This window comes from Symphalangus syndactylus, chromosome 2 (assembly GCF_028878055.3).
Source record: "Symphalangus syndactylus isolate Jambi chromosome 2, NHGRI_mSymSyn1-v2.1_pri, whole genome shotgun sequence".
NCBI classification, from domain to species: Eukaryota; Metazoa; Chordata; class Mammalia; order Primates; family Hylobatidae; genus Symphalangus; species Symphalangus syndactylus.
In genome coordinates, this window is record NC_072424.2 from 112988648 (window position 1) to 113012932 (window position 24285).

The 24285-nt window shown below is 41.1% G+C and overlaps 1 protein-coding gene across 11 annotated transcripts in view; it reads left to right on the forward strand.

The window, feature by feature from the left end:
- Positions 1-5812: 5812 nt before the first annotated feature.
- Positions 5813-24285, forward strand: part of MYB (MYB proto-oncogene, transcription factor) — a 37544-nt gene continuing 19071 nt past the window's right edge. Inside the window, exons 1-11 of one of the 11 annotated variants that reach the window (XM_055264758.2) lie at positions 5813-6221; positions 10543-10660; positions 12472-12543; positions 14421-14513; positions 14756-14976; positions 16965-17199; positions 18467-18547; positions 18985-19080; positions 20377-20631; positions 21589-21957; positions 23542-23684. In XM_055264758.2, coding sequence (XP_055120733.1) covers positions 6199-6221; positions 10543-10660; positions 12472-12543; positions 14421-14513; positions 14756-14976; positions 16965-17199; positions 18467-18547; positions 18985-19080; positions 20377-20631; positions 21589-21957; positions 23542-23684 — 1706 coding nt within the window. In that variant the 5' untranslated portion in view covers positions 5813-6198. Of the gene's footprint in view, positions 6222-7889; positions 7970-10542; positions 10661-12471; positions 12544-14420; positions 14514-14755; positions 14977-16964; positions 17200-18466; positions 18548-18984; positions 19090-20376; positions 20632-21588; positions 21958-23541; positions 23685-24285 lie in introns of those variants that run through there. The other 10 variants (XM_063622302.1, XM_055264768.2, XM_055264750.2 and 7 more) reach the window with 10 other exon arrangements.

Consider the following 24285-nt stretch of genomic DNA (forward strand, 5'->3'; position numbering starts at 1 on the left):
ATGCTTGGTAGTAAGGGGTAAGTATTGTTTTGTGAAACTTTTTAAAATTATTATTTAATAGGGACAAGGTCTCACTACGTTGCCCAGGCTGGTCTCAAACTCCTGGTCTCAAGCACTCCTCCCACCTCGGCATACCAAAAAGTGCTGGGATTATAGGTGTGAGCCACCACACATGGCCAGAACTTCTCTTGGCTCTGTGTGTGTGTGTGTGTGTGTGCATGTGCGTTGAGATAGGATGTAAGACGTGCTTCTTATTGTGTCACATATAAAAATATTTGAGGCCGGGTGCAGTGGCTCACGCCTGTAATCCCAACACTTTGGGAGGCTGAGGCGGGTGAACCACCTGAGGTCAGGAGTTCGAGACCAGCCTGGCCAACATTGTGAAACCCCGTCCCTACTAAAAATACAAAATATTAGCTGGGCGTGGTGGTGGGTGCCTGTAATCCCAGCTACTCGGGAGGCTGTGGCAGGAGAATCGCTTGAACTCGGGAAGCAGAGGTTGCCGTGAGCCAAGATTGCACCATTGCACTCCAGCCTGAGCAATAAGAGCGAGACTCTGTCTCAAAATATATATGTATATATGTATGTGTGTGTGTGTGTATTTGAAAGCCACCTTTTCCTCAAATAAATCAAAGCCTTTCAAAATCAGTTGAAAAAATACAGAATTTTATTAAAAGAAGAAAACATTTGTACACATATGTATATAACTTTCTTTATTCCCCAACAGGTCTCTCCACCCAGCCTCTACCTCTCAGTCTCAGCTCTGTCTTTTAACCTCTTAAATGTTATCCAAAGACTTTCCCTTGGTCAGATCTCTACATTAGCAACTCTATGAAATAGCACAGTTGTTGCCTTCATGTAAATAAACTCTTAAATAAAGCATTTATTTGATGTGTTACTGGTGAATGTTTAACCATCAGTTTTCCAATAAGAAAAAGCCCTTATCTGAAGCACTTGCCATTTCCTGTGGTGTAAACACTCCAACTAGAGCCAATTTCAAGCTACTAACATTACATCACTACATACGAAATTGGAAAGGGATGCACAACAGCACCTATTACATTGTGTGTCCACTGGACACATGATAGACATAAATAACCTCAAGTATATAGATAATAGGAAAATGTCATAAAATAGGAAGTGATGAGTTTTGAATATTTATTGTCTTTCAAAATAAAATATATTTAACTGTAAGTTTATATAATTTACTTTTTAATAATGGCTGTGTCTAACAACTAGCTCACAAAATTTAGCTCCCGCATATTCCTGACCCAGCTTGACTTCGCCATCAGGCTCTGATCCCACACTCTCTACCACCTGCTGAACAACTCTACCCGGATGTCTTCCCTAAGAAACCACAAACTTAACACACCGAAATCTAAACACACTTTCCTCTTTGAATCTCCCAGTGCATACTTCTCTTCCCCTCTTGACTTCCCTATTTCTATTAATGGTGCCTCTAATATCCTTAGCAACCCAATCAGTTGCTAAGTCTTGAAGGCTCTGCCTATGTTCTTCTGATCTGCCTCCTCCTTTTCATTCCACTTACGGTTACTGTCCTATCCCAGACAATTACCTAGCCTCTTCCCCTTGTCTCTTCTCACTCCAATCTATCTGACAATACTGTTAGATTAATCTTCCACACACACAGCTCTGATAATATAGCTTTGCTATTCAACGCACATACACGAATCCGGCCTTCAAAGCTCTCCTTGCTTCAGGCAATCTGGCTAGCTCCTTCCTTCCTGTGCTGGGAACATGACTTGTGGATTCTGATTGTGTGCTTTTGCTCTCACTTTTGCCTTTCTCTGGAATGTCCTTCCCTCTTTATGGAAAGACTCATATCTTTTATACAAGACAGCTCAAACGACAATAAAAATATATGGGTTGGTTGTCATAGGAATATATAAGTTGATGAGAATCTGGAGAGTGGAAACAAACAAGAAATGCCAAATCCAGGAATCATTTTAAAATAAAAATTTATTTGGTCACTATCTGTTATGGAGGTTCTATGAAACATACTACACTGAGGTAGCACTTAGTCCATTGTCATTACTAAAAGATTTGCTGGGGGAGCCAACATGAGATTTATCTCAAACCTATGGAATGCAATTATACATGCCACAGTTGTTCTTCATTAACTGAAATAATTAAGAATTGTCTGCATTTTAACCATTTACTGTAACTATTTCCCTCTTAATGCCCTGAGCCAAACTGGGTTGAGTGGGTGAGGAAAGGTGGGTGGTAGAGACATGGAGCCCCCTAATCTGTTCTGTTTTCACCATTGATGAGCCTCATTCATCTTTGGGATGTGGATCATGAGGATTAAAGATCCTCCACATGCCCAGGATTTCCCAGCAATCAGAAGCAAAGAAACTGGAATTTGTATCTTTTATACATATTTTGTCCTTCAGCCCTTCTCCAGTGCTTAGAGTAAAATAAAATCCCTTAAGTGCTTGCTTTTTTCAGCAGGAGAATCCTAATGATGAGCAGCACGTGATCAAGCGATTCCTTTTCCTTCAAGCTGAGGTTGAAGTTCGGTAGCGAAGGAAGAAGGAACAGGCCGCCACAGCCCTCTGGTCAGTGGCACCAACTTTCTCATGGAGTTAAATTAGTTTGGGTTATGGAGAGCCTGAATCTTTAGCCCAGAAGAGGTGAAAGTGAATGAGGGAGAGGAAGGTGGTGAGAGACAAATGGCAAAGGTAAAAGTGGGCTGGGTACAGTGGCTCACACCTGTAATCCCAGCACTTTGGGAGGCTGAGGCAGGAGGATCAAGCGCTTGAGCCTAGGAGTTTGAGACCAGCCTGGGCGATATGGTGAGACCTCTTCTCAACAAAATATTTAAAAATTAACTGGGCATGGAGGTGCATGCTTGTAGTTCTAGCTACTTGGGAGGCTGAGATGGGAAAATCACTTAAGCCTGGGAGGTTGAGGCTACAATGAACTGTTATGGTGTCACTGGACTCCAGCTTGAGCAATAGAGGGAGATCCTGTCTCAAAAATATATATTTTTTTATTTTAAAAAAAGGTAAAAGTGTATCAATCCAGTCTGCCTTCACTCTGATACTGAGCTTATCAACCAGTGCTCTGCAGACCTTCCATGAAAACTACTGTTAAAGATGCAGATTGTTAGGCCTCATCTCAAACCTACTGAATCATGGTCTCTAGGGGGACAGCCTGGGACTGTGCATCTTTCATGAGTATGCCCAGCAATTCTGATACACTCGAAAGCAAGTTTGTCCAACCCGTGACCCGCGAGCCACATATAGCCAAGGACGGCTTTGAATGCAGCCCAACACAAATTTGTAAACTTTCTTAAAACATTATGAGATTTTTTTTGCGATATTTCTTTAAGCTCATCAGCTATCGTTAGTGTTAGTGTATTTCGTGTGTGGCCCTTCTTCTTCCAATGTGGCCCAGGGAAGCCAAAAGATTGGACACCTGGGCTCTAAAGATTGAGGATCACTGCTCTAGTGTTGGCCAACTACTCTAGTGTTGGCCTGCAGACTCAATACAGCCTTTGAACTAAAAACGGCTTTTACATTTTTAAAGGGTTGTAAAAAAAGACAAAAAGAAAGACAGACAGACAAGGAAAGACACAGAAGAATATACAACATAGCCTACAAAGCATTTACTATCTGGTCTTTTACAGAAGAGTTTTCTGACCCCTTTCTAGCGCACTGCAAATGAAAGGCTGTACCCAAATATAGCTCCAGTGCAGCCCTGCCACAGCTGAAATAACTGATGTAGCAAGCAGATCTTAAAAAAAAAAAAAAAAAGTGATGAAATGTGTAAAGTTGTCATCTAAAAATACTTTTGTAATAATTATAAATGGAGAGAGAAAATGTATAAATACAAACATTCTGTAATGAGTTTAAAAATACAGTTTCATCCATACAAGAATTTTGATAACTCCATTTGATTGTTTTTCCATAACCTTATCAGATAGCAATATATCCAACATTAGCCCAATACAATTACTGCATGTGAATTCTTTATTGGACTATGCATATTCCCAAACATATTATTGTCATACAACTGAGTGAAAAATGTAAAACTATATCTGGGAAATGAAAAATTATAAATTCTCAAAACGATACATAGGAAAATGATTTACAAAGGAAAAAAAGGAAAACTGAACTTAGTATCTTTCTACTTTAAAGGGGTTCAAGAACTTAGGAGTAGTTACACCTCCTAAAATCTTGGAAAAGAGGCTATGAACTCACTTCACAAAGGGTTCAGATACTCACATTGTGTCCAACGGACTCGGCAATTGGGAATCTTGCCAGTTAGATTCATAAAGCAATCCGAAAGTCAGAATGCAATTTCTTTAGGGATGGTTTCTAGATGTTTATTCTAGATATTTTTAAAAGATTTTATTTTTGATGTGAAGAAAGAAAATTATTATAAAATCTAGAAATAAATATTGGCTTTAAAAGTATTAATTTGACTTGTCCTTCGTAATTGTGATCCAAAATCTCACAATAATTTTGTTTCAGTGTTATTTTCTTCTCAGGAGGAAAGGAATGTTAAAACCTTACTAGCAACTAATACTTGATAAAGATTTAAACTATATAACAATTTTAAAGAAAGTCTAAAACACCAGATAGTCTTGAAACCTCGCATGCTTCACCGTTTAATAAAATTATGACTCATTTTAGTAAGAACATGCTTTTTTAGTAAGAAAAAATGCTTTCTGAGCTAAGTTTGAACTGCTGGGGCACATGGGACACCCACAAACCCAGTCAGCAGAAGTCTCAAACTCCTAAAAGATTAAAGGAAAAATACATTAGTGTGTACAGAGAATGAAAAAAAAAAAATCCCCAATGGTTCTAATCTATAAACGGAAGTAAAACTAAAACTCCCCTAAAATCCCCCCAATCATCAATCCTTATAAATTCAGCACTTATTTTCTTCCTTTACTTCTGGAGACCCTCATTAAACAACACGAAAACCTTTGCTGACTTTTATCTCGTAAAACAGAGCCCTCAAATGACACTAAGCAGGGATACCGACCTCCAAAATCACAAACTGTTTTACTTCTAAAACCATGCATGCAAACGTGGGGTTTCCTGAGTTCTGCTAGGGGCGGGCTGTCTGGACCCCCGTGTATTTTTTTTTTTTTTTTTTTTTTTTTGGCAGGTGTGCAATCCAGGGTGCGCGCGCTGTGCAGGGAGGGGAACAGAGGTGTGCGGTGGGCACCGCCTGGCCCGGGCGGGGCGGGGTGGGTGGGGCCCGGGTGTGTGCTGGGGTGAGAGTGAAGGACATGTGACAATACGACGGTGGCGGCTGCAGGATCCGGGAGGGGAGTGAAAGCTCCGCCGGGGCGCTCCATTAGTGAGCGGTGATAGCTGCCGCCCACTTGTATTGAGGCGTCCTTTGTCACTAACAAGTTAAATTAGAGATGTTATTTATTTAAGAAGGAAAAAAAAACCCTAGCCAAACATCCTATGAATACATATGCTCACATCCCCTACTCCTCCAACTCCTAATTTCCCCGTCTCCAGAGGGCACAGTTGTAAACCTTGACGAAAATCCAATCTTCTGTGCGGGAATTTCCCCCCACCGCTTGCCGCCCCCGCGACAGTGAGTGGGAGCTGGAGGAGCTCTGGTCCCGCTGCCCGGGAGCACGCGAAGCCGGGCGACCGCGGTGCGGCGGCTGGGGAGGAGGGGAGGCGGCGGGACTTGGCGCGGGTCGGCGCCGCCGCGGCCCGGGAGCGGGGTTTGCTCAGGAAAAGGCGCCGCCGCGGCCCCCGGCCCTGGGCTCCCCGCCCGCGCGCCTCCCGGGCCTCGCGGCGCGCTAGGCGCACCGCGGCAGCGCGAGCGCCGAATGGGAGCGGCGGCCCGGCCGGCCCTGCAGCCCCGCGGGCAGCAGCCAGGGCGACCGCGGAGGCGGCGGGCAGGGCGCGTGCGCACTGCAGGGGCGCCAGATTTGGCGGGAGGGGGAGTGTCCAAAGCTCTTTGTTTGATGGCATCTCTGTTTACAGAGTTTACACTTTAATATCAACCTGTTTCCTCCTCCTCCTTCTCCTCCTCCTCCGTGACCTCCTCCTCCTCTTTCTCCTGAGAAACTTCGCCCCGGCGGTGCGGAGCGCCGCTGCGCAGCCGGGGAGGGACGCAGGCAGGCGGCGGGCAGCGGGAGGCGGCAGCCCGGTGCGGTCCCCGCGGCTCTCGGCGGAGCCCCGCGCCCGCCGCGCCATGGCCCGAAGACCCCGGCACAGGTAACGGGGAGCCGGGCGGGCGACCGAGGGCGGGGGCGCGCGGGGTCGCGCAGGGCGCCAGGCACCCGGGAGCAGGTGGAAATTCGTTCCGGGATCATCTGAGGGGCTGTCAGACTCTTGGAAGACCTGGAGCCCCTGCCTCGGCAGCAGAAGCCGCTCCAGAGACTGATGAATGGAAGAGTCTTTGCGGGAAATGTATCCGGACGTTGGGAAGCACGCCCTGCGGCTCATTTTGCAAGTTGCATGGGGATACATTTTTCTTTAGGGGGAAAAAGAAAGCAGCACGTTCCAGCCGGGGGCAGAGCGGTGCCCACCAGCCCCGGGGAGCCCACCAGGTGCTTGGCTTGATGCCGCGGGTGTCGGCGAGGGATCCGCAGCGTAATTGCTGGATGCATTGAGATATGTTTGGACTTGGAAGTGCAGAGCATATGGCAGATACAGGGAAAATGCTGGATTGTTTAGTAGCTGCAGGTAGTTCATTTAAATTTCATTCATTCTTTATGGAGGCGAGGACCAGTGTCAGCTGACAGGCGGCTGAAAAGCAGATTTTAGGGGGATAAAGGGGTCTTTACTTTTGCAAATTGTCTTAAGACCTGGTTTTGGAGGTTCGAATCATTATTCTCTGAAAGGCTTTTATTTCCACTGCAAACATTGCACGCGCACCCACACGCACCGGCGTCGCACATGTCACTGCACTTAGGGAGGCTCGCCGGGAAGATGGGTGCAATCCCTTCACATTTTTGGCCGGACAGATGGGAAGAGGGAGAGGAGGAGGGAAATGCTCGTCCGAACTGTCATTTGCTGGTTCCCCAGCCTCCACCGGCCTCTGGACTTCCCCAGCAGCACACGCCGGGGCTCCCTGCGAGCGGCGGGTGCCAGGGCTAGCTCGGCAGCCGTCGCGGTCGCCACTCGGCTCAAGGGGACCGAGGCCGGCAGCACCCAAGGCCGCTGCCGCGCAACCGGGACGCGATCCCCGCGGGCTCTGCTCCCAGGCGAAAGGTCCCTGCGCGGCGCGCACACGTGGATGCGGCTGAGGTCGCCGCGCCTCCTCGCACCCTCCTTCAGCCGCCTTAGGTCGCCCCGGCCGAGGCGCGGTGACCGGACAGACCCTCGCGAAGGAGTTCTAGGGAGAAGTCCGTGGAGGCAAAGCAAATCCATTCGCCTTTCCTTAGGTTGTTTGATTTTCTCCTACTGGTTTGTTGTTGAGCCTGCGGACGCTGGTCCCCGCGCGGCGCTGGGAAGTTGCAAAGAGCGTGGGTGGAGATCCTGCAGCAGCACCCGCGGGCTGGGCTGGGCGGGGAGCAGCGCCGGGGCTTGGCTGGGCTCTAGGGACGAGAGGGCGACTTGGGGGAGCTCCGGACTCCCTATGCCTCCCCCGGAACCTGGCCGCGCGGGGCGGTGTGCCCTCGAGGGCTCCACTTTTCACCTTTAGGACTTCACAGGACAGCTACTGGGATCATCTGTATTTTTTTTTTTTTTTTCCGAGAGCTGAAACTGGCAGCAGGAGGAGGGAGTCGGGCAGGGGTGCTGGGAGGAGGCGCGGCCGAGGCTCCGCGCCCCGAGGTCTCGGCCGCCCCCGCGGGGCGGGGCCGCGCAGGTTCCCTGAGGCTCCAGGTAGCCCTGAGGGGAGGCGGCTGGGAGGGGCGGGAGCCTTGAACCTGCCTCAGGGGGAAGAGAAACCCGACTGCGGGCTCGGAGCCGTTTCTTGCAAGGGCGAGCGTCAACTCGGCAGGGATTGTATTAACCAGGTCAGCGAAATGAGTTTGAACCCCTCCGAATCACAGTAGCGGCCACAAGGCACTTCCTCCCGCTCCCCTCCCTCTTCCCAACCCCCAGCACCTCTTTTCTTTTTCGTTTCTTTGCACGGTTTGTTTCCTTGACAGAATGTAACATTCATAGTTGTACTCTTGTAACCACACCGGGTCTAGCAGGTGGGGAGTCGAGTGCATCAACCCTGAAATCAGCCTTTGAAAATCCTCTGACTGTTGGGTCTGAGATCTTGTCAGAGCAGATAAAGGAAAAGTTATTTCAGGTTCCTTAGTAGAAATTAATCATGCTACTAGGACGACTTAGAGCAAGCAAATCGCATGCAAAGTTCAAAGGCGAGCCTGGGTGGCCAGCCTGGCAGGGAGACTCAGGAGCTAGGAGGGTGAGCAGCCCCGGACTCGCCCTGCTGCGTCCTGGCCCCTTCAGGTCCTGCAGAAGTCACCCTCCACCTTGCCCCCAAGACCTTGGTTTTGCACATCTTTGCCTCCGTGCTTAGCTTTTAAGAGGCACGGAAGGACATGGCATGGTCATGTATTAGCGCTGGAAAGTACCTTAGAAATAGGATCCAAGCAAGCCCTTATGTAAAGGCGAGGAACTGAAGTCTTGAGAGAGAGGAAGTGATTTGTCCAAGTCATACAGCTAGATGGAGGCTAGACTAGAACCTTTGCCTCCAGAACCCTAGTCCTGTTGATTCCCGTGCTCTCACCTGACGTTGGCTGCCCCCTGCGGGCGGCTGAATAGGTTGCTTGTTCCTGGGTTGTTAAACTGCTGCCAAGAGAGAGAGGTGCTCAATGACTACTCTGAAAAATGTCCTCAGTTCTGAAAATGTGACCTCTAGATCCAGCCAAACCTGAAAAGTTAATTCGACTTGAATCTATGACTGCAGTTTCAGATTCCTCTGGTTTTCTTGGTGTCTCTCACATTTCACAAGGGACTGCATTTGGGGGCTTTCCAAGGAGTTCCCTATGAATCTTTCAAAAGATGCAGACTTACACCTCTGGGCTTTATAGCATTTTTTTTTTTTTTTTGCTTTGCCATATCGTGTTTTATATTTTTGTAGTTCTTATTCAGAAGTTGTTTAGTGCCTCCTGTTGACAGTGAAAACAGAACTAGACTGTTGTTTCAAAATACAGACACTAAATGAAAGGAATTATTACAGATTATAAATATATATTTCCTGGGATTTTATTTGGTGGTGGTGGTATTTTAAATTTGGATTACATCATGTCACCATACAACCTGGACTCTCAGATTGTTGCTTAAAATAATAGCTTTAAATTATAAGAACCTCCAATTCAGGATTTTTGGTAAGCACTTCAACTTCACTTGTAGGGGGCTGGTAATATGCATATGCGAGTTAGTTTGGAAGGACAGAACCTGCAATGAATATAACTTCTTTTTAAAAACAATGATTTACATTATGATATGGCTTTATATCATTGTTTTTATTGGTCTTAGTTTAATGAGTTTCCCAACATTGCAATGACAAATTTTAGTGAAGTTTCTAAGATAGTATTTTTCCTATTTTAAGTTTTATAAGGAAAACTATAAAATAAACTGTGTCTGTAAAATTATTGTCATCTAACCAGTATATGATTAACAAACAGTAAGCATATAGTTACTTCTTCAAAAGTCATAAAATTTCCTAGGTTAGGTTAACTAAACAAAAGAAAAAGCTTTCGAAAATAGTAATGGGTTCTTTTAAATCCACGGATTTCTTCTGGGGAAATCCCTTCTGGATTAGGTTACATTTTATAATATTTCAAACACCATTCTGTCAGAGACAGAAAAAACAAGAGTAAGTAAGACTCTGACTAACAAGTGGCCTAATTATTCACTTAGTTACTCTAGAAACTAAGTATTGTAAACATGGGCACAAGTTGGATCAACCAGGCCTGGAGTTGTGAGCAATTTGGTATTAATTTTATTTACAAAACATTAAAGTTTGATCACTCAATGTTCTTATCTTTGCTTCGGTTTTAAAATCCCTTCCTCTTAGATTCTCCTAATCCTCTAGACTTTATGGGATCACTATAATTCTGTTTTGGGGTATACTACTTCTTGATTTTTTTCTTCTTTTGATAAAACAAAAACCCCATTGGAATAGCATAGTTGAATTGTTTATTATGTTTGAGAAATATTATTTAAACGAGGTGACAAATGCCAAAGATTTTGAGTGTGCACTTACATAAAGGACATGGGTTCTTGTTCCTTTTCTTGTCCTTAACCTTACGTTTTCAACTTAAACCACTGGTTGGAAGGTAGCCAAATGTGTAACTTGTCCCTGGTCTAATAGTAACAGCAGGTTCAGACATGCAGGGGAATAGGAAGGTGCCAGGTCCTTGGCCGTATCTGTGGATACCCATAACAGCAGAACCAGTTTACAATACTAGAGCAACAGAATGCAGCAAACAATCTTGTTGTGCAAGTTTTCAAAGTTTTGTCTTCATAACCTTTGAAAAGATTGTTGAGGAGTTTTGTGTAAGTTTTGTAATCCAGTAGTAGTCTAAATCCTCTTGTTTCAGCCCACGTCTACTCATTCTTATTTCTGCAGCATATATAGCAGTGACGAGGATGATGAGGACTTTGAGATGTGTGACCATGACTATGATGGGCTGCTTCCCAAGTCTGGAAAGCGTCACTTGGGGAAAACAAGGTGGACCCGGGAAGAGGTAACTAATCATTTTATCAAGATGCAGAAAATAGAGTGTATAATTTATAAAAAACAAAATTTCAACTAAACTACAGGTGCTCAAGCTCATTAGCAGGCTCCTTGAGATCTTATCCTAGCCCACATGTACAGCGTGCCCTATGCCCCCCACTTCATTATATTATCCATTTCCACACTATTTGCAGTTCTTTGAATGTCCTCTTCTCATTTTAGGCTTCATCTATGTTTCCTTCTGCCTGTTGAGTTCTCATCCTTTTGTCCCGCCTCTTCTTCCTACTTTTACATTACCCATGAAGGCATCACCTCTTCTGTGAAGCCATCCCTGGCTTCGCCGGACAGGATTGGATGCATCCTCCTGTGATCCCATGCATGGGTGCGTGTTCTACTTTATTATTGCCGGGACATATATACCTCCTCCAGCTGACTGCAAGTCTGTTGAGGGTAGGGCTCATGTCTATTCATCTTTGTGTTTCCTGAATTCACAAGTGCTTTGACCCAAAGTAGGATATTAATAAATGTTCTTTCAATAAGTGAATGACTTGCTACTCCCAAAAACAAAACAAACAAAAGAATAAAACAAAACACTCAGAGAACTCATCTTTTTACAGTGTATTCATTTAATATCCTTGATATACTTAACAGAGCCATCTGTATGAAGGTATGTTTTAACAGCATCCAATAATGGATGGAGACACATCTGCTTCTCCTGTTTCTTTTTCGGCTGGCTTATCAAAAGTTTGATTTTGTAGGAATGGAAAAATATTTTAGAAGCAAAATTATTAATATGTGGAGAAAAGTTTCTCTAATGTTCTTAAACATTTTTGCAACTAATTTTGGGTGATTCGTGTTACAATAAACGGTATTGGCTCCTCTTCAGTTTCACTGTTCTCTGCTTCATTTAAACCAGAGCTCCTTTTAACAGGCAGGTAGGATTCCCAGAGAGGCCCATAGGAAATTCATATTTTACCTATTAAGATTATCCACTTGGATAATCCTTATGATACAGAAGTTCTGTTGTCAACATTGGTTTCCTAATTCTTGTGTCTGTATTGTACCGGGGACCTCCATTGTGTGTGAATGTTAACCTTTGCAGAAACATAAGAAGGAATGCATTTATATACTTATGAACTGGTAGGATTGCGAATAACATATAAACTAAAAGAACTGATTAGCTGGAAATGCTTAGTGTCTTTTGTGTTCTAACACATTTGGCCTATCTAAATCTAACTGATTTTCTTATATAGCCTTCAAATTTAATTTTAAAAATGGTCTTTATTTCTTTATAAAAAGTTAAACTAACTGGAAATATTCTATTTCTTGCTCAAGATCCTATTTATTACCATAGGTAAATGTGTACTGAATCTAGCACTGGAATGCATTTTTTCCTAACAGAGTAAAGCTGTTATTTATAATAAACACTCAATATATGCCAGGCATTATGATAAATGTTTTGCAAAATTGCCTCATGTAATCCCCAAATAACCCTGTTAATATCAGCCTCATGTTAATAAATTGCCTCATGTAATTCCCAAATAACCCTGTTAATTTCCATTTTATAGATGGCAATACGAAGGCCCAGAAAGGTAAAATGGTATACCCACTTTACACAATTAATAGTTGAGTCAAGATGCCAACTCTGGTCTGACTCTAAATAAATCTATACTCCCAAGTCCATATATTACATTAATATCTGCTGTATTTGGATACTTTAGAGAGATTTTTTATTCTAGATTCGTTCCCTCATTCACTTTAACTTGAACAGAGTTATATAGTAAATAACTGATATCCTAGTATTACCTTTAAATGTCTTAGGATGAAAAACTGAAGAAGCTGGTGGAACAGAATGGAACAGATGACTGGAAAGTTATTGCCAATTATCTCCCGGTAAGTTAGTAATTTTTTCTTATAACAAAAGGAAAGCTTCTCCCAAAGATTTCTATAAAAGTATTCTAGGAGGAGTTATTAAGATAGTGTATAATTTACTCACATTTAAGAAATGGGAGAAATGCCCTACCCATAACTTATATTTTATATTATAATGCATATAATTAAATTATTAGAATTTAGGTGATTAGAATCAATTATTATAATTTAGATTATCAAATTTTAAAAACAATTGCTTCTTGTTTTATCTTTTCATTTATAGGATAATTAGTATTTTGATGATTTGTTACATGGTAGATGATTAAACTTGATATTTCCTCCAAGTCAGTTTTTCCTAAATTCCCTTTTTTTGTCAATAGCAATACTTTTGGCACCAAGGTTTAAAATTCTGGAGACCTTTCTTGACTTATCACATTCCCCCAACCCCTACATCTAAGCAGTTACTAAGGACCCTGGAATTCCTTTATAGTCAGTCTCGTCCTTTGCGTTCTCATGGCTGTGCTGAAGGTTAGGCTCCTGCCCTCTCATTTGGACTAATTTGGACTATCATATAACTTCCTAACTGGCTTCCCCACTTGTAGTTTTCCATTTTTCTTTCTTTTTTTTTTTTTTTTTTTTTTTCGAGATGGAATCTAGCTTTGTTTCCCAGGCTGGAGTGCAGTGGCACGATCTCAGCTCACTGCAACCTCCACCTCCCAGGTTCAAGGGATTCTCGTGCCTCAGCCCCCTTAGTAGATGGGATTACAGGTGCCCGCCACCACGCCTGGCTAATTTTTGTATTTTTAGTAGAGACAAGGTTTCACCATATTGATCAGGCTGGTCCCAAACTCCTGACCTCAAGTGATCTGCCCACCTCAGCCTCCCAAAGTGCTAGGATTGCAGGCCTGAGCTACTCTGCCCAGCCAGTTTTCTACTTTTCCATTCATCCCAAACACCATTGGCAGGTGGAACTTCCTAAAATGCAGCTGTACCTTATCTTTTCAAAACCAACCACAGTGACAGAATCTCACAAATTAAGTAAACTGCCTTGACCTGGCACACAGAGGCCCTCCTCTATTGCCCCAACTTACAGCTCCAGTTCTGTTTCCTACTTCCTCTCTCTAAGCAGGTTTGCTTGAATTTATTTCTGCTTTCCCTCCTCTGGGCTTTTGCTCCTGGTCTTCCCACTTCCTAGAATATTCTCCCTTTATGTCACCAATTAAAGTTCTGTCCATCCTTCGAAGTCCTTATGAAGGGCTCTTCAAGACTCCTCCCAAGGAAACCATTTCTCCTCCTAAGAAGATGCGTCTCTCCTCACTTCAGTATCATTTTGCTTTGGTCTTTTCTTCCAGATGAATCAAATTCAGCCTCTGTGATAGTCATCTACCTGTCTTTTTCCTTCTTAGAAGATTACAAACTCCTGTAACATAGGACCTATCTTTTATGCATCTTTATTCTTTCTGCAATATAAATACTTTGGTCCTGGATTGAAGCGCATCTGTTGTCTGAATGGGAAGCAAACTTTAGTCTTTTAGGGCGGTTTCCATGAAAGCCTGACAACATAGAATCTCTGTCAAGCCTCAGGCTATGTAGATACTCTGCAAAAGTATCTGAAGTTAAGGTTAACTTGGCAGGCACATGTGTAGTATGATGGTCCTTTAGATCATGTGGCAGGAATGTTTCCCTCAGGAGGCAGAGTGTCTAATTTAAATGCAACTTTGATATATTACTTGCATGTTCTGTAGCCTGTAAGTAATGAGGGATAGATGAGCTGTAAACATGCTCTCAAATGTTCTTAAATATTTTCACTGCATATGGTCTATGTGTGATTCCTATTACAACAAAAAATTCATGTGCTTATCACATTATATCTTGATTGTGGTGCATACTTTGTCTAGAATCGAACAGATGTGCAGTGCCAGCACCGATGGCAGAAAGTACTAAACCCTGAGCTCATCAAGGGTCCTTGGACCAAAGAAGAAGATCAGAGAGTAAGTTCTTTCTTCATTGGTGTGTGAATCATAATTAAGAATATTCCCAAAATGCTAATATTTTCCTATTTGAGGAAGCAGGTAAAATGGGCAAACAGGAAGTAGAGGACTCTATTCCCATATTTCCAAGAATGAAAGCAAATTTTGGAAATTTTCTAAAGATCTTGTAACACTGAAGAATGATTATACTGACTCATTACATAACTTTAAAACATAGGTTATTTTTGTGTGTTTGTCTGAAGGTGATAGAGCTTGTACAGAAATACGGTCCGAAACGTTGGTCTGTTATTGCCAAGCACTTAAAGGGGAGAATTGGAAAACAATGTAGGGAGAGGTGGCATAACCACTTGAATCCAGAAGTTAAGAAAACCTCCTGGACAGAAGAGGAAGACAGAATTATTTACCAGGCACACAAGAGACTGGGGAACAGATGGGCAGAAATCGCAAAGCTACTGCCTGGACGGTAATAATATGTCAAAAAATATATTGATCGGGAAGAATGAGGGAGTGGGTATTGAACATTCTGCTTTAAATGTATGGTGAGTAAATGATATTTCATCAGTCATAAGTGTTTTTATTAGATAAACCAGCTACATAGCTTTTAGAGATTGAAGACATCTTAGAGTTTATTTGGTTGAGAACTTCCAGGATCCGCCTGACAGTGAGCCCTGGGTGAAGACATTTAGCTTTCCCCAGCCTCAATTTCCCCATTTCCAAAATGAATCATACAGGGCCAGTGTTAGGATCAAGTAAAATGAATGTCAAAGGACTTGGTAAACTATAAAACTCTAAATGCATAGAAAGAAACTGAAGACAGTTTGTCTCTGGCAGTTCCCGTAGCTGGTTAAGTGACTCAAAGGAACTCAGCTACCATTTTCCTGATAACCATCATTCATTTCTTTTAATTTTTTTTAATTATTATTTTTTAGAGACAGAGGCTTGTTCTGTCACACATGAGTGACAGAGTGCAGTGGCATGATCATAGCTCAATACATCCTTGAACTCCTGGGCTCAAGGGATCCTCCCACCTCAGCTTCTTGAGTAGCTAGGACTACAGGTGCACCCCACTACACCCAGCTGATTTTAAAATATTTTTTGTAGAGATGAGATCTTGCTATGTTACCCAGGCTGGTATCAAACTCCTGGCCTCAAACAATCCTTTTGCCTCCCAAAGTGCTGGGATTATAGGCATGGGCCACCATACCTGGCCACCAGTATTCATTTCAGTATACCACTTTGCTTAATTTTTTACTTCATTGATTAAAGAAATAATGTATTTCTTGAATTCTCATACCACTTCCAGGTTTTTGAATAATGTCAGGGTAATAATGCTTTCTTTTTAATGAACAAGGCAAGAAAATGACCTCATTATAAGGGATAACTATGGAAGCTCATTTTTGTCCCATTTTTCCCACTTAAGTAGTATATAACAGATTTTGTTACTTTGGAAAGCAATACTTGTAATGATAAATCTTGCATTAAAATGATGTAGATCGAAAATATTAAAAATAGTTTTATTCTTGAGCTTCATAATCCAGGAGAAAGTTTATATAGTATTCTCTAGTGATGCTCCAAAGCATTTGCACCTCTGTAGTTCAGTATAAACTTAGAAATTTTAAGAGGTTGGTAAAAAGAGGCCTTTCCTCCCATATGGCCTGAGAGGATACACTGCTGATTCTTCTCAAAATTAACAGGGCTATTGAACTTCCTCTTTCTTTAGCATACATTCCCCCACCCCCATTGAAATAGAAAAAGGGAGGCTTAAACGGTTTTTTTGAATTGAGAAACTGTTTTCCTGAGAATGGAAAGACTTTAGTAAAAATGCGTTGCTGTTTGAAAATATACTAGGGGTTAGGATCTTTCCCTTCGGGATCCCATTTTCCACTCTCATCTCTGTCTGATTCGGAAAACAATTGGGGTGGCTTTCAAAGGGTAGGAGGTTTTTTGGTCTCAAAAGTTCTCACTAGTGCTTTGAGAGATAAAAGTGAAGTATTCTTCATCAGCAGCATCTTATCATCCACCAAACTTCACCATGTCCCTCTCGTGGTGTGTAGGCCCTGCTGTGCCACATTCAAAGGAGTAATTTCTCCAAGGCAGCTGGAACTTTACATTGTGTTGGAATCTTGTACCACGACCGGTCAGAATAAACATGAAGCATTATTGTATTGAAAGTACTCCTTTACCAAGGAAATGAAATGGTTAAAAGATACTGATATTTCTAGAAAACGACATGCATTCCAGATTGTGTAACTAAGAGCAGTCTATGGATTTCTAACTAGGCAATAGAGAAAACCTGATCTTAGGGGGTGGAGAAGAAGGAAACAATTAAAAAGAGAAAACAACTATTAGGTCCAAGGGAAAGGTCTCTGTTAGAAACAGTTTTCTGTCAATTCACTTTAATCTGAATTGAAATTTTTGTTTGTGAAATTTGTGTGATATATTTCTGTGCAGAACTGATAATGCTATCAAGAACCACTGGAATTCTACAATGCGTCGGAAGGTTGAACAGGAAGGTTATCTGCAGGAGTCTTCAAAAGCCAGCCAGCCAGCCGTGGCCACAAGCTTCCAGAAGAACAGTCATTTGATGGGTTTTACTCAGGCTCCACCTACAGCTCAACTCCCTACAACTGGCCAGCCCACTGTTAACAACGACTATTCCTATTACCACATTTCTGAAGCACAAAATGTAAGCCATTCCTGTGAATCTAGTGTAATGGGAGAGATGGTTAGATTAGCTCCAGGTAATAATCATACTTTGCAGTTGTATACTTTTCAGAGAACTTTCCAGAGCATGATCATGGCCAGTCTTCACCTATGCCCTTGAAGTAGATAGGGTGTAGGTATTGTTTGTTACCCCTGGTTTATGTCTCCAGAAACGAGGATGGTAAGTGCTTTGCCCAGGATGACGCAACTCATAGAGATAGTGCTGACTAGAAAACGAGCTGTCCGATTCTAACTTGCTGCTTCAAATCTAATTTGAAGGCAACCTTTGAATGTAAATTTACTTAAGGTACCATTGAAGAATAGGGGAATGGAGTCGCATTTGTAGATGTTTTTCTCTTCCAAAACGAAAAGGGAAGGTAGTATTATGTTTAAAGAGGAGAGAGTTTGACACTGAAATTCAGTGGTTATGGTACGTTTCATTCTGGCAGTGATCAGGCAGACTGTCTTAATTTATTCACTCAGTAAGTGTTTACCTTCTTACTCTGAGTCAGGAGCAGAACTTTGTGACATTCATTTTCTGATGTCTCCTTTTAGTCTCCATTGGATCAGTGTGATCCCTTCCTTATTTCTAGATATTTATATTTAGGGAAAGAGAAAATCCATAATAGGTGGAAAAAGAAGAAGAAAGAGGAAAAAAATTGAGAAACTTTAATCTTAAGACTAACAATAATAAATGATAAAACTTACCCAAGAATAGAGAGCTCATATGCAAATTATATGCAAAACATGTTCATAAATAGTTTTTATTCTTCTCTGTCTGTTCATGGATTTGACTACAAACTTTACAGAAAGGTCTCAGATGAATAAATTATCATAAGAAGTCCTGTGCTTTTTATTAAAACTCAAAATTATTCCAAGAAAAATATTTTTATTTACAAACAGCTGGTGCCATCAGTTTTTCCCATAGAAACAATTTTGAAACATTCAGTAATGTATTTTAGAATATATTTTTTATTTTTTTTATTGTGTTTTTCTCTAATTAAGGAACACTTCCCAAAATTTAAAGTACTCATCAACACTTCCCAAGGATTTTTCACTATGTTCCTTTAGCTGTTTAGCCATTTTAAAGGCCTGGCTAAATTTCACATTAAAAGGTTTTAAAAATTTGTTTAGTGTATTTTATCAGTAAAGTGTTTTTTTTTTCTCTCAGTCCCAGAACAGGAAGGCAAGTCCCCTGAAGCATACGTAGCCCTGAATGACGTGGCCTTTGTTTTGTCTTTTGCATCTAGGTCTCCAGTCATGTTCCATACCCTGTAGCGTTACATGTAAATATAGTCAATGTCCCTCAGCCAGCTGCCGCCGCCATTCAGGTAAGATCGTTGATCATTCACTGTTCAAAGCACCACTTTTAAGAAATGCTTATTTCTTTCATCTAAACACATATTTTCACCTGAGCAACTGAAGTAAAAAGGAAAGGGAACATGGAGAGGAGAGCAGAGTCTTGGCCAGCAATCTATTAATCTTGTCTCCTAGAATGAGTTTGCTCTGGAATTTTCTGATTCTTTGATGTTGCAAGGTGAAATAACTTATCAGTCAGCATCCACTCTAGCCTGAGATTTCACATCACTCCCTTAAGTCTGAAATAAGATTCACAAAGATTTCTGTAGGAGCCAAATTTGGTTGGTGGTGTTGTCACAGTGAGGCTCTTTGGGCTGTGTGGTACCTCATGACTGTATTGGCTACACCCATTGTATTTGCAGCTTCCAATCAGAACTTTGTCTTTATTTCCCTTACCTTGTAATTTCAGAGACACTATAATGATGAAGACCCTGAGAAGGAAAAGCGAATCAAGGAATTAGAATTGCTCCTAATGTCAACCGAGAATGAGCTAAAAGGACAACAGGCGCTACCAGTAAGACTGTCATCATGTGCTTGAATGAGGGGATAGCAGCTTTGCCTCAGTTTACCTAAACACTCTTCTCTTCTAAATATTACACTTACCAAGGCTCCATGTGTCCATTCAGAATGTCTCAACACAAGAAGTTGCTTGTAGTAAAATGTAGTTGGTATCAGATTATATGCTGATTAAATTGGAAGCAGTCTTTTTGTAATTGCAATAAAAATACAATATCCACTTATGATTGTTACCATCAATTTTTTTTTCTTCAGAAGGACTATAATCAGTTTAGACTAGCAAAGATAAAATGAATGAAAATCTGCATTTTCTACAGAGCTATGTATCTATATGGTACCATTTTTGTTTTTTCCTATTATTTTGTTAACCTATATTTTCATATTTTATAATTTCAGACATGATTTGATGCATGTTCAGTATATACATGTAAAAGGTTATATATAAAACCTCTTCATAAATAACATTAGCTGCTCTCTTTTATTTGCATGTGTGAAAGTTATGTGGGCCGTTACTGAATTCTGACATCTTTAGCGACTGGGCAGCCAACTGGGATGGCTCCATGTGCTTTGTAACATATGTAGTTAACCAACAAAGACAATAAAACAGAAGTGATGCCCAGTAGGTATTCCTAGGGGTAAATTTATTTTTTGTTAAATAATAAGATGATTATGTGCACATGCTAGTTCGACCACTTTTTAACTTTAGTTAATGTTTTGCAATTTCTCCTGTTGTGTGGTCATACTGTAAGGAGACTTCTGTTAATTTGCTCTTCTGCTTTCCTAACCACGTTGATTTGGCAGCGCTTCACTGCATCAGTGCAATCTGTAGCATTAGAAAGGGATAGAAGCAACAAGAATATGTGTAGATCAAAGCAACTCTAACTCCTGAGTCCTCTAGCTTTTTTGTGGTTAGAATGCAAATAGGACAGTTCTTCAGTTCTTCACTCACAGCAAGCATTTATGGACCTTTGGCAAATTATATTAAAGTGGAATTTTAAGACAATATGATAATTATACTTCGAAATATAGACATATGATTTGACATTTTTACAAAATGATAACAAGGTAATCATATAGGTACAACCTCTAGCACTATTAAAAACAGGGTCTTGCATTGATAAAAGGAAACATCTTGACAACTGTTTCATAGGCGTAAGTTTGGGATGATGCAACTACTCTTATCTTTCCTCCAACAGCATCTGATACCTTGTGCAACTTCATTGCTAAGTTCCTTCTCCCTTTCTTCTGTCCTCTCTTTATTTCTACACCCTTCCCCCTTCCTTAGACACAGAACCACACATGCAGCTACCCCGGGTGGCACAGCACCACCATTGCCGACCACACCAGACCTCATGGAGACAGTGCACCTGTTTCCTGTTTGGGAGAACACCACTCCACTCCATCTCTGCCAGCGGATCCTGGCTCCCTACCTGAAGAAAGCGCCTCGCCAGCAAGGTGCATGATCGTCCACCAGGGCACCATTCTGGATAATGTTAAGAACCTCTTAGAATTTGCAGAAACACTCCAATTTATAGATTCTGTAAGTAGAATTGTGAAGGGAAGTTAACGATTCTGGAAGATAAATTAGAAAACCCTTTTCTTAAATCATTGCCATTTTCTATAGCCAAGATGTTATTAGCATATATTAATGTAAAGGTAGAAGTATGATTTTCATCTTCGTGAATATGTTTTTTCAAAGATCTGATTTCATAGCCTACCGAGACAAAAGTATTTATAAATACTTACAAAATGGAACTTTTGAAGGAAGAGTTTTTTTTCACATTTTCACACTTTTCCTTCAAAAGTCATATTTTTAAAGATAGTCAAATTGATGACTTATAAAGCAGAGCTTGGATTATGGGAACGGAATGGTGTTTGAGTTACTTTTAACTTTTTTTTTTTCTTTGCTTACTTCATGGTGCTTCTCTAGAATTTTGTCTTGCTTTTGAACAGCACATTAATGATTTGGCTTACTCAGAGCTGAAAGCAATCTTTTAGTGTATTTGAAGTGATAATCAGCTCCTTGGTCATACCTGGCTCTTTCCACAAAATGCTGATTATCGATTACTGGTCCCATTGCTTCACTAAGATGAATCATCTTTTGTGAAACAAATTTGTATTCAGCACCTCCTCAGCAAACACTTGGTTCCTTTCCCAGTTGATTAAAAATCCTTTACTGCACACTCCTTGGATAGGAGATGACCATTGCCATAATATGCCATCTAGAAAAGGCCTTCATTTTGCTTTCCATTGCGTGCAGACGTAGAGTGTTGAGAGGTCCCTGCAGCACATCAGAGGGCCGGCCTCGAGGCAGCCCACTAGACCCCGCTCTACTGCAGTATAATAGAGCAACTGCTCATCTTGAAGCTGTTGCTCAAGAAGCCAAACCAACGGGCCCAGTGTTTGCTTTGTGTTGAGCATCTCTCTCTCAGTGCTGTGTTTCAGGTGATGATGGCACACACTGTCTCAAAGTTCTGTGCCTCCCACATTGTTTCAGGATTCTTCATCATGGTGTGATCTCAGCAGTTTTGAATTCTTTGAAGAAGCAGATTTTTCACCTAGCCAACATCACACAGGCAAAGCCCTACAGCTTCAGCAAAGAGAGGGCAATGGGACTAAACCTGCAGGAGAACCTAGCCCAAGGGTGAACAAACGTATGTTGAGTGAGAGTTCACTTGACCCACCCAAGGTCTTACCTCCTGCGAGGCACAGCACAATTCCACTGGTCATCCTTCGAAAAAAACGGGGCCGGGGCCAGGCCAGCCCCTTAGCCACTGGAGACTCTAGCTCCTTCATATTTGCTGACGTCAGCAGTTCAACTCCCAAGCGTTCCCCTGTCAAAAGCCTACCCTTCTCTCCCTCGCAGGTAGAACACAATTTCTGCACAGCTGTTACTCATTTTCAACAGACACCTGAGCCTTAATAATCTAGAAACTAATACTTCGGAACAAATGACTAATTACTGCTGCCTTCGCTGATTTCATTCCGTCGTTGAATCTAGCTGTTGCTAAGTTATACTGCCTCCCAAAGTTTAGGCTGTCTGCAGGCTAACTGTTGATTTTGGCATCATTCTCCCTCTTTTACTTTTTGGGTGGTTTTGACAGATAGTTGCATGAAACGTATTTTTATTTCCTTCAACACTAGAGTTTAACATTTCTGTCCCTTTCTTTTTCTCTCATCTGATCCCTCCCTTTAAAATTGTTAACATCATTTCTTCCTCGTTGTTCATTTATTCTTATGCGATTCACTGACCCAGGGGAGGAGGGAACCAAATTGTGTTTATATAACATTTGGGTTGCAACTAGAAAATTTAAAGCTAGAAAATTTAAAGTTTCCAATTCATCTTTAAGTGGAAGAGTTTGGGAAGAGGATGAGAAACAAATGCTTAAGGAAAAACATATTTTTAATTTCAGTTTCTCAACATTGGCTCTTTTGAGTTGTGCCATACTATTTTATTAGTGCAGTTTTTGCCAGCGAATATTTTTTTTCATACAGCTTTTTTCAGGCATGAAAATCACAGTTCTTATCAGAGATTTGTGTTCCTAAATTATTTAAATAATTAAAATTAATAGATAATTTGGCACTGTAAAACATTTTTCCAATTGTATCTGTTGAATTTGTTTTAAGAACAGATTTAGGGATGATATAGGTATATACATTTGGGAAACACCGAATCAAACAAACTTAAGAGTAGGTTTCTTAGCTGGGCATAGTGGCATGGGCCTGTAGTCCTAGCTACTGGGGAAGCTAAGGCAGGAGGATCGCTTAAGCCCAGGAGTTCAAGTTCAGCCTGGGAAACGTAGCGAGACCCCATTTCTTTAAATACTTTTTTTTTGAACTGCAGGCCTTCTCAGAGTTATTAACATGCCGTTGTGCCTTGTGAATTTCTGGGAGGAGATTACGATATGTTGTGTTTCCCAAATTTATTTTACCTTGGAATTGTTCAAGGAACACCTAGTTTTTTTCCCAGAACTTTAGTGTTCTGAGAGACCCAGTTTATTATTCAAGAATTTTCCACATAATGTAAACCTTCTGTAATACTAATTTTGGTTCATAGATTATTAAAGAGAAAAAACATAGTATGAAAGGAAACTATTAATTATTAACTATTATTTTCCCCAAAATCACTAAAGCCTTTTAAATGTTAATAAAGACCACATCTCATTCTCTTTAATGACAAGTGTCATTTATTGAGGGTATTTTCTCACAGTTTTGCAAGTTTTTCAGCATTGACCCTAAATTTTATTTCTTGGAAACCACACGCAAATCCTGGGTGCTCAATTGAAATAAAACAATACCCTAGTCAACATAACATGCTTGTTAGCATCTTTATTATTTAATATAGTGGGTCAGTAAAACATTCTTGTTATCTAGGTGTGATTTTTAAATTGGGGAGAATAAAGAATTACCATCTAATTTAAGTAATTTTTTTCTTTCTCTCCATATTTAGTTCTTAAACACTTCCAGTAACCATGAAAACTCAGACTTGGAAATGCCTTCTTTAACTTCCACCCCCCTCATTGGTCACAAATTGACTGTTACAACACCATTTCATAGAGACCAGACTGTGAAAACTCAAAAGGAAAATACTGTGTAAGTCTTTGGTTCAGGAATAAAATGATTTATCTTATTTACTTATATTTAATTAATGGAATATAGTTCCCAGATGTCTGATCCACTTGTATGTGCATAATTTTACTGACCATTTATATATAATCATGTCCATTCCCACATTGAATATATCTGTCCTGGGCATATTACAACTACCTACAGGTAGAAGATGGGAAGATAAACTAGATTACCTTTTGTAACTTGCTCCAAAATGTCCTATATATGCACAAGTAGTTTTCATAAAACTTTTCCATTCAGTTTGTTTGTTCCCTCCATAAGGCCTTCTTATGAAAGCCAGATTTTCAACCTCTTTCCTCTCTTATTATAAGCTTCAGAATAAGAACGAGTATGGTTTCTTACCTAGTTTGTATTTTTATTTAATTTTATTTATTTACTTTTAGTTTGTATTTTTTAATCTTATTTTTTCTTTTTGAATTTATGTGTAGATAGGACCTCTTCTGACATCCCCAGGAATATTATATGATTAGAAGCCAAGGGATGAGTAAGCAGTCATTTTTATTCAATAAAGCCTTAATCAATTCAGAGAAATGGTAGAGAAAGTGTGAATTATCAGAAACCTTGA